The 11,374-nt window shown below is 39.0% G+C and overlaps 1 protein-coding gene across 1 annotated transcript; it reads right to left on the bottom strand.

Moving 5' to 3' along the window:
- Window positions 1-2,043: 2,043 nt before the first annotated feature.
- On the bottom strand, window positions 2,044-3,682 carry LOC119997757 (zinc finger CCCH domain-containing protein 23-like). Its single transcript, XM_038844945.1, has one exon. It carries the CDS (start codon window positions 3,665-3,667, stop codon window positions 2,450-2,452), a length of 1,218 nt encoding a protein of 405 aa, XP_038700873.1. The 5' UTR covers window positions 3,668-3,682; the 3' UTR covers window positions 2,044-2,449.
- Window positions 3,683-11,374: the final 7,692 nt, after the last annotated feature.

Here is an 11,374-nt window from a genome sequence, read left to right as displayed (position 1 = left end):
GCAATCCAAAATGGTGATCTTCATGCACCTTGGTAGCTTTCAAGACACTGATTTCACTTTCTTGTGAATAATTGACACGTATGGGTCCCGCGTTTTCAAGGGCATATTTTTCAATAAAAGGCTTGCTATTGATGATTTTCAAGAGGCTTGTTACCAAACGGAGATATACATTAAACCTACTTTTGTTCAAGATCGAAACTGACCGACTACCACTGAGTTCAGTTGCTTGACCATCGGGTTGAACAGGATCCTTGTATTTGATCGGGGTTGAACTTGACCCTACAGCCTTCCCGCTGATGATGGCACTGGAAATCTGATATTAATAATTCCTCAACGGACAAGTTTGAACGAAGCAGCTACAAATAAGAGTCTGTCCAAGTTTCGCCAAGATGATGAGAGGCAGTAAAGGCTATTAAACTCACCGTACAGGCCCAGATCTAGCTACTACTGTGGGCCTTGTATTCAACTGCCAAGCAGACCAAACACATGTCAGGGCCCATATGAATTAATGTTCATTGCATAAAATTTAAAAAGTCAAGTAATAAAAGCAAATATTTCGCTATCAGTATTTTATAATTTCGTTCATTTTTTTTTCCCGAAAGATAAATAGACAAATATATAATACACGAAGACAAATCCGTCCACATTCAAACGACTACGTGTTATCCAAAATACGATTGCCACGTCACTCTCGTCGTATCTAACGATCTCAATTTCTTCGTTGTTAAAGAAATCTCACAGTGTGATAACGACAATATATACCAAATCATCTACAGTATTACCCCCCATGTTTCATGTAAACTGTTCGCCATTTTCAGGTTTGCTTTACACGGACAAATCTTGAAAAAGACAAAGGGCCAACTATTCAAACTATCTAGTTGTCTTAAAAAAACACATCCTAGAACAATAATAGACACAAAATAATGTTGTCTTGAAGATAACAACTAGAGAGTAATGGATACTCGAGGCACCCTGTCACGTGTTCTACCACGCAACTAATTGAAATACACTTCACCGGGATCGATCCAGTTTTGAATGTCATCCATGTATTGGGTTAAGCTCCATATATCTCGTGGTGAGAAGGCTCAGCAACAGAAGTGCTTATGTGGAGGCGCAATCACCGAATCCGTTCACCCCCCCAAATTAATTTCTTCTTAAAAAGAAGGCGGCCTTGTTAACTTCGTTGAGGTTGAGCAATGGCTTAAAAGAACAATCTTGGAACTACCGTCCACTTTGTCGGCCTCTTTCTTTTGTTTATATTTATATTTAATAATTAAATACATAGTCCATACTCTACGGTCTACATTGTCCCTCAATGAAACAAAACGCAATCTAATCCCTTCATTATATTATATAAAGAAAAAAGATGGAACCCAAAAACTGTTTCAGATCTTTATCTGATGGAGCCCACATGGGTTAGTGCTTTGCTTGACCACATCGAGTCGTTTTCAATCTCAAAAACTTTCACATCGACAAGTTTGATTATTTAAATTGATTAATAAACCATTAAATTCTAGTCAAATTACAGGTGGTGTAAATTGAGATAGTACACAATAAAAAGATCTCAAAAGGGATAAGAACACCAGAATGAGCTTGTCATTTCCACGTCCACGTCTTGTAATCTGATCTCCATAAGATATGCTTCTTTAAACCGGACGACTATGACACAGGTATGACTTAATATACTCTCTATTAAAGCTTTGATTCTGCTTCTCTTATCTTATACAAGAATATCACAAACAATGGACCGTTTGATAGTGTCAACGAACAATCTAATTAAACAATAAATAGAGCAAAAAATCCTATACCAATATTTAGCTAAAGCTAAATATGAAACCATTGAAGCAAAAGCACATCACATCAATTTTCCCAGAAAATTCAAGACAATCCCAGTGACTGAAGATTTGTGCTTGATGTGAGATTGTGTCCATGAAGGATGGTGGCCTTGAGAGAGTATGAAACATGGGAATTTTGATCGTCCCATCAACAAAGCCAGACCGAAATTTTTTGATGTGTAGGTAGGCAAAAAACTCGAATTATTCATTACACAGAAAAGAAATCAACAGAGGATCTTCTTATACATAAACATATAACTTACAGGGATGAAATTTTCCGAGATAATTAAACATAGAATCCAACAAAGAAATAAGATTCAGAGACAAAATGAAGCAAAACATGCTTCGGCAGCCCCTAACAAATCTTTCATGACTATACAAAAGTCACACTTCGTGATCATCTTCTTCAGCAAGTCAAAATAATGAAAACCACAAAATAGAGATTCTTGAGCTCTCCCCACCAGACTTGTATTTACAGAGGGTACATGAGATTATCAGATCCAACTTCATATTTACATGTCAGAGAATAATCAAAGGCAACCGAAATCAATCCCCGTTAGCCAAAAACAGCGGAATATAATAAAAAGAAGCTGAGTACAGCCTCAGCTTGGCCTTCACTTAACCAGTTCGGAGACCCAACCAACATCCGGAGCTGTCGATTGACCATTTTCAACCGGACCCAGAGAGTTCTCCTTGCTCAGTTTGGCGAACATCTTCGCCCGGAGACCCCTACCAGACTCGACCCTCTCCATTGCAGGCTCCTCTCCACAAGCAGTGTCCCATTGATCCAATTGATTTGTTCCAGACCGAGGCACCACCATGGTCGGAGTGGAAGGCAGGCTGCAGAACCCAGGTCGAAGCATTGATCCGCGGGGAGAAACGAATCCTGATCCACGCAAGCCCATCCTGGCTTTCCCCAACTGCAATCCGCGCATTGACACGACGAGATCACTGACAGAGTTGAAAGAACCAACAGTAAGTGGAGGACTATTCGGAGACATTGGAGGCGAATCCGAAGGCGGAGACACAGGTGGTGATGCCAGGATTGAAGTAGGCGATGAAATGAATGATCCGGCCTTCAGGTATGAGTCAATACGGTGTCGCATCGGCGAATCAAAATCTAAATCATCCGACCCGGCCTCGTTCATTCTCGGACTCTGCTGAGGAAGAACACGAAGCTGTTCAGGCGAGTGGGCAAAAAAGCATACACGTCTACGGCAACCCATCCCGTCCTTGCAAGGCTGAGTCCGGTACCGGGCAGGGTGAAGCCAGCACTCAAAAACGCCGTGAGCGAACTCGCACGAATCACCCTTCTTACAACCACCTTTCCGGAACTCGGCACATGCCGTACCGGAATAGTGGTACCGGCGAGGATCCCTCCGGCGAGCCTTCTCTCCGGGATGAGCGAATGGGCATTCAGTCCAGTCATGTGACCTTCCACGTGCGCACCTCCTGACCTTGAACTCGTACATACGGAAATGATCGCACGAGAAGGCATCGACAGGGAAATCAGATTCATCACTCAGTGGGTCTGAGTCGACAAACTCGTTGGACGGCAGGTAACGGTGCAGGGCCGTTAACATGTCAAGGCGAGGCGAATGAGAATAATCAGGAACGCCACCATTGGCATTGCCGTCAATATCAGCGACGGAGAAGGGGGCGGTAATGGTGACCATCGGATCATCATAGGGGTCCCACTGCGGTATTTGGACGGTGGGATTGCGGCGAGTGGGTTCTCCGATCATCATCTTTGGACGTTGCGAGTCAGTGAAGAGGTCTCTCTGAAATTTTATACTGCTAGGTTTAACCGTGGTTGGATCCAACTTAACCATAGTTAGGTTTAATATCTACCGCCTCCACTACCACTACGGTTAAAGTAAATAGACATGAATATCGTCGATGGTGAATAAGAATATCTAACATCACAGCCTGTTCTGCACCGCTGATTACGACTTTTGTCCCTCTGGATGGAGCCAGGATGACGTGCTTATAGATTTTCATTTAACCGTGACCAAAACAATCACAGTCGAGTGAGCTTAATTTGCACCCTTCTGAATGTCCGAACTGTTTGTTTATTTCTTGGGCGATTGGGTATTTTGAGAAAGCTCGTCACGTATCTCGGGATAAGTCGAGAAAACGCGATTCAGGTAAAAAAAAAAAGAAAACTGGTATTGTATATTATTTTTATTTCCTTATTTATTTTCTGCTATAATTGAGAGCAGAATTACCACTACTAACAGGACTGTTTGCTAGTATAATATGGTAATCCTGATTAAAATTTACGTACTTCATATATTTTGTTTGAATGCTTTTTTTTTTCTTCACAGTTAATAATAGTTCGGTAGTGCTTATTGGATAAAAATGTGATTCATCATTCTATTTTAACTTATTTACTTGGCTTTTACAAACTCAAAAAACATTCTTCTTTTGGATTATAAAAAATTTCAAAGCAATAACCTTTTAATCATGGAAAGAAAGTAAAGTGGGATACATAAGCCAAAAACAAAAAAAGTTAAAAAAAAACACCGGTTTGGGTTATACGACTTTTTCGATATTGTCATCACTCGTATTACGATTAACGAAACGATCAGCCGTCAATCTCGAGGTTCAAATGTGGTGTTTGTGAGATATTGCGTGAGATGACATGATGCTCGACACGTGTAAGAGTATGATGAGTGGCAGCCATGCGAAGGACCGTATCCTTTGTGTTGCTGCATTGCAGCCATCTGTCATGAAATCTCTGAGGCCTTCCCAACCACTTGGCAGTTCAACCATCTCCTGGCAGACTCGATGAATCCCGATTCATGTTACTAAGTTAGAGCCTTCTCTCACTAACATAAGCCTGGACGTAAGATATTTTTTAACATGACTCTGCAACGGTGTCGTTTACTTGAAAGTTTAGAATTACACGTGTAATTCAAATTGAACAGGATAATAAAGATCTTTAATCATATGTTTGAAATTTTGAATTAGTGACTTTTAGATCCATATTGATTACTTCGAATTAAATATCCATCGATATGGATTTATTTGGGTTGTTTTTGTTTAAAAATAATGATTAAAATAAATATCTATGCGATGTGGAATTAGTTTTTCTACACCAACTTATCCTACTTCATATCAAATATCTTGAGATCAATTTTTCATTTATCCGATATCGATTTTTAAAATATAAATATTTTATATAGTTTGAGATCAATTTTTCATTTATCCGATATCGATTTTTAAAATGTAAATATTTTATGTTCATCTACCGTCAATGTACATACTCAAATTTGAACTGTGAATTTATATTTATTTATGCTCAAAGTCGACCCATTGCACACCCATGTCCAACTAATTTATCTATAAATATTTGCAATGCAAATTCCAAAGTTATGATACTAGTGTCGGTTTAACAGTTCCTTGATGCTTCCTTGATGCGTGGAGTTTTTAACCAAAATAACACTTTTGACACAAATAAATACCAATATAATATTCCTCTCAAAATTATTACGAAAATAGTATTTCATGCCAATGACACTAACGTGATTTATGTTGTGTTTTTTCAATCACGTTGTTGATGTTGGCAGGATTGCTTTTTATACAATCACGTTACTTAGAGTGGCGTGATTGTTGTTTATATACTAGTCACTCCACACTAGACTAATTTGTACATTTTTTTTAATTTAATATCAATTTTGAACTCTAATAAACTCAAGTGGAGCAAGCAGGCAAGAGCTTGAAATCCCTCAATTCCGAATTCTTATTCTCCTTCTTAGCCTCCACATGAAATGGGCATTTCACTATTATCTCCTCAAACCCTTTTGAGGCCTCTTCGTGATCTCCACTGTAGCTAAAGATGTGAGTTTTCAGCAGCGATCACTCCTCATCGTCAGGCTCAAGCTCGATCAAGCGGTCCACAACCTCAGTTGCTTCAGAAAGCTTGCGCGATTTTATTTTAACTTCCATGAGGGAGCGTAGATCTTCGATGTCCATTTCCAAAACATAGACAGTGAACGAATCGCATTTTGGGAGGATTCTTGATTATTGTGTGATGTGTTGACATTCTAGCTGATGAGGAGTTGATCGAACTCCCTTAGTCCGTTCTCTCATGAACTCTCACGAAGTTGTGTAAGTGTTATTCAATGATTATATGTATTACTTGAGTTTATTGGAGTTCAAGATTGATATTAAATAAAAAAAATTGTGCAAATTAGTCACTCCACCCAGAGTGCCCTTACTGGTATATAAACAACAATCACGTCACGCTAAGTAGCATGATTATAAGTTTTATATTATGTGACGTGATTGTATAAAAATAAATCACATTGATATTAATGACGTGATTAAAAAAACACAACAAACAATGTCAATATCATTGGTGTGAAATGCTATTCTACTATAAATAAATTTGAGAAAGAATGTATAAATTGATGAACATTATTTATACCTCATTTTTTATTAAATACACCTCATTTTCATATATTTTTAAAGGGTTAATGTAGTGTATTTAATAAACAAATGTATATAAATAATATTTATCGTATAAATTTGAGAAAGAATGTTATATTTGTATTTATTTGTGTCAGGACTGTTATGGTAAAAAACTCTTGATGCGTGCAACCAGCCAAGTTGGAACTCCAAAAACTTTTACTTCCGTACCATAAATACCCCTCTGACTGCTCTCTGTGACCACAAACTTTGCTGAACCAACACGTACGGACCTGACCGAGCACGTGACAGCGGATCTATCAAGTCAAGGATTAGCGGGGCACACGTGGTTGGTGCCACAGTGAGGTGGCGTACCCTTAACAAATCCACTCACGCGCCTTTTAACACACTTGCGTACACGTGGCATGTTGATTTGGATAATGTAATGGGCCTTCCCTTCTACTCTCGAGATCCACATGATGTTGACTTTGCCTCCTATACACACTTATTCACTGTTTCTTTGCTTGTTTGTTAGGCCATCACCAAATAAAGGAGATTGATACAATTTTTTTTTTTTTTTAAAAACCCCATTTGTTACCAAGTTGAAGGTTATCCACATAGCTGAGGGTAAGATATATCACTACCATGATTATCAAAATTAGCTTTAATAATTAATAGAGTATGATTGAATATTTGTATTGGCTCACTCTTAAAAAGATAGTTAATATCAAATTGCCTACCATATAGTCCCAATAATCCAATAATCTTTCTTTCTTCTTCTTGTTTTTTCTTCCTTTTGTTTTTTGGGTTTTGTTGTATGGATAACATAATATATTTGAGGATTTTTTTCTCTCATAAAAGATTGTGTTTTTTAATGTTAATGATGGTTCCAAATAGGGAAATCTCCCCACTAACCATAAAAAAACCATTTCTTATTGTTAATATCCCTTTCTTGACAATAAAAAAAAAGCCTAGGAAGTGTCATTGTCGTAGATCTCTAAATTTGTCGAAAATAATTTTAGCTTTGTTACAATTAAATATGAATTTTATTATAGAAGTTGCTTTTTAACAGCCACTTTGAAGAGCAAGCCCATAGAAAATGGATCAGTTAATATTGGGCCTGCCAGTTAGCCCATGAGACCCATGTAAATCAAGACGGGCCTCTTAAAATCTTGGCCCGATTTGATTTAAGAATCACGAGACCAGAATCAGCGAGTTAACACTTTAACACTCCACTCGGGTTCCACTGGTGGCGGCCCTGTAGGACCCGAACTCGTTCAGATATTTTCTGGTTTGTGTGTTTCAAAGACTGAAAAACCAGATTGAACTGTTACTTCGAATCTCAGTCGTTCTTGTAGAATTGTAAAGAAGTCATGAAAGGTACTTTTTTTAAGGATGAAAAGACTGAGACTTTCACAAGAAGAGCTCAAGAACAAGAAGAACAGAGAAGATAGAATCAGAAGATTTAGATATTTCTCATTAGAAAAACTTAAACCAAGAGTAGTCTTCAAGCCATCAACCCAAAGAATAAAATAATGACAAAAATGAGATTGTACAGTAGCTCCAAAAGAATCCACCTAAACAAACCTAACAAAGATTAATACAACGACATCGTTTCACTCCTTTAACAAGGGAGTCACGGAAATTGGAAAGTGGTTGTGAATTGACTGAAGTCAAATAGGGCCAGAGAAACAGCCCAAATTTCCAGAAACCAGAATGTGAAGTCCTGGCCCATGTCCACTTTTCTCTGCTGGGCTGGCCTTTTTCCGAATCATGGGGGTTGCGTTTGACGTTTATTGGACTCTGGCCCAATAGTGTTTTTGCTGTCTCTTTAACCTTCGATGGCGATAATAACTTCCTCACCCGTAGAGACTAGAGAAGTAACTAGGGGTCAGGGCAAATGCAATGGTTTGTTATTTGTTGGGCTAACAAAAATATTGACCCGATCTTATCTCTATTACAGAAAAAGTCAAGTCAAACACGTATTCTAATACAGTCACATCAGCAAAACACATCTTCCAATACAACCACATCAATAAAACACAAATTTCTATACAATTTATCTTCCCACCCAATATGGAGGCCAACAACATTCCATTCCTCCATATTATCCACAACAAAACTACACCAAAACATCAAATATCAATACATCCACATCAACAATACACTTATCCCAATATAGCCACATAAACAAAACACATTTTACAATACAACCACATCAGTAAAAGACAACATCTTTGTTGACCCAATAATACTTTACCATTGCATTTGCCCTCACCATTTGGCCTACAGGCCTAGGCCCGGCCCTAGCCTCGGCCCGATCCGAAATTAAACAGGGTCTGGGTAGCCCGGTCCGACCCCTTAGGTGGGTCTGAGCTCTATTTTTGGGGTATGGTCAGGCCCGAAGCCCGACGACTTGGGCCAATTTTGGCCCGGCCCGAGCCCGACCCAAGCCCGAGATTATTTATTTATATATATATATACTCGGCTGCTCACACGCGGGATCCCTCATTTTCATTAATTTGCGGGATATGATTTTTAACCACAAGATTCATCCAACGCTCACAGGAGGGCATACCTCTGTACCCATTTTCAGACCCACTTCCATGACTCTAACCCGTTTTCATCACAGCTGCCCGTGCGAATCTCCATCCCGTTCCACTTTAATCTCCACCTGGTAGATCGTGCCCACCTTGACATTGTTATTCATTTGGTTCCTCCTCTTTCCCTTGCGGATAAGCCGAATCGACGTCATCCATATGAATCTTGCCCATGCGATAACCTATGGATCATTGGGAATTTTTGTGAAATTCAGAAAAGGGTATTGTGCAAATCTGCAATTCTTACCTAGTTTAGATTTTTGGGATCATCATGGGTCGAAATCGAAGTCTTATGATAATTTCTTAGTTCAATTTGTAACGCAACTTCCTTCAAATGCAAACTACGTTGGTTTGAGAACTTTGCCAATTCTACAATTCCATGAGCTTTAGATTTTGGGGTTCCATCTGCAATTCCATGAGCTGTAGTTGTTTTGGATTTGAATATTAGTTGTTTTGCTTTTCCTATGTCAAATACCATGAGTACAAATCAAGTCCAGATATACCTAGTTCGTGGGTGTGTTCCTGGCAGTGCCGTCGACGCTAACCCCAAGATTGGTTGTTGTGAGCAACTTCGGTACCCAATGTACAACTTCGGTACCCACTATCGATAGTCAAGGTGGGCATACCAGATCGAGATCAAAGTGGAAATGGAGATTCAATGGGTGAGGATTCAAGTGAGAGTTGTGGCGTAGGTTATCGCACGGGCATGAAAACGGGTTAGAAGCATGGAAGTGGGTCTCAAAATGGGTACAGAGGTATGCTCTCCTGTGAGCGTTGGATGAATCGTGTGGTTAAAAACCATATCCCGCAAATTAATGAAAATGAGGGATCCCGCGTGTGAGCAACCGCGTATATATATAATATGTATATATTTACCTATATATATATATACACACACATACACACATATGAAGACAGTGCATGCACTGTCTGCATGTATATATATATACATATACATATACATATACATATATACATATATATAATATATAATATATATATGTGTACATATATATATATATATATATTATTGCAATTTATGTGTATATATTACACATGTATATATATAATACATTTTCCTCAAATAATATATATATAGAGAAAAATTCGGGTCCGCCCTGGGCCTCATTTTGAGAGCCAGCCCCGTCCGGGCCCGGCCCGAAGCCTTATGCTCAAAATGGCCCAGGCCTGGGCCTCATATTTCTGGGCCGGCCTGGCCCGATGTCGAGACCTAAAAGTAACAGCTTAAACTAAATTTTATATACATTTTTTTTTTGGTTTTTTATGAATTTTGATTTTTGACTAATATTTTGTTTGTTGGCGCAATCGATAATTATAAAGCTCATCCAAACAGAAACTAGTTTCAAAGAGGAAACAAATTTAGTGCTCTTATTTATTACGAGCTTCGAACGGGCGTGGGTCATGAAAGTTTCCTTTATCGTGCACGCCCAAGTTCAGAATGTATATCCTTATATGTCTAGGAATGATTGGTTAGGGTTACAGAAGTTCCGAGAAAAAGAGCCGTTATAAAGCCAATTGAGTTAAACCGCCTCGAATCATTATAAAGTGGTCTCTCGTTTTCTGATTTGTTCCTAACCTAACCCCTCTTCTATCAAAGTTCTCCGTGTTTTTGCAGAGAAGCCATCTCTAGGGTTTTCAATGCTCTTCCTCTATTTTGTTAAAGAAGCTACACATACACAGATATATATACTTCAGTTTTCCTCGTCACTACTGTTTTAATGGTCATTCTATTCGCGTATTTCAGGTTGCCTTCATGAGTTTGGAGTCTGAAGGTACTTGTCCTGCTGCTTCTGGAGTTGGCACATTCGATCTTAGTGTGCGCATTGGTGCTCTGTTTATAACAGTAACATTGTTGCATATGTTTGTTTTCATTCTTTTTTGGAGAGTGGACGAAGAATTATTTGCGTGTAGAGTGGCTTTGTCGCAAACCAAATTTCAAGAAACCAGAAAGTGAAGTCCTGGCCCATGTCCACTTTGCTCTGTTGGGCTGGACTTTTTCAGAATCAAAAGGATTGCGTTAGTGGGAAGCTAGCCCAATAGACTGCTCTGTTGGACTGGACTTTTTAGAATCAAAGAGGATTGCGTTCGTGGGACGCGAGCCCAAACAAGCACAACTGCTTAGTAAGGAAGGCAGAGAAAGGAGGTTTCCACTTTCCCAATTTTACAATTTTTTATTTGGATTTCGTGAATTTTGATTTTTGACTGAGATTTTCTTTGTTGGCGCAATCGAAGAATGATCGACCAGTTATACAGCTCATCCAAACAGAACTAGTTTCAAAGAGGAAACAAATTCAGTGCTTTTATTTATTTATTTTACCCGACAGATTTCGGCTCATTTTCTTGTCCGTTCGATCAGGTCATTTAATAACAAGAGTTTTCATCATGCGCTCTGAATGGGCGTGGGTCATGAAAGTTTCCTTTATCGTGCACGGCCAAGTCCAGAATATATCCTTACATGGCCGGGAATGATTGGTCAGGGAAACAGAAGTTCCGAGAAAAAGAGCC

Source organism: Tripterygium wilfordii, chromosome 4 (assembly GCF_013401445.1).
Source record: "Tripterygium wilfordii isolate XIE 37 chromosome 4, ASM1340144v1, whole genome shotgun sequence".
In the NCBI taxonomy this organism is placed as follows: Eukaryota; Viridiplantae; Streptophyta; class Magnoliopsida; order Celastrales; family Celastraceae; genus Tripterygium; species Tripterygium wilfordii.
This window is presented reverse-complemented; position numbering and strand designations above follow the sequence as displayed.

Coding starts and splice junctions, on each gene's coding strand:
- LOC119997757 (XM_038844945.1), bottom strand. CDS start 3,667: ATGGTTAAGTTGGATCCAACCACGGTTAAACCTAGCAGTATAAAATTT.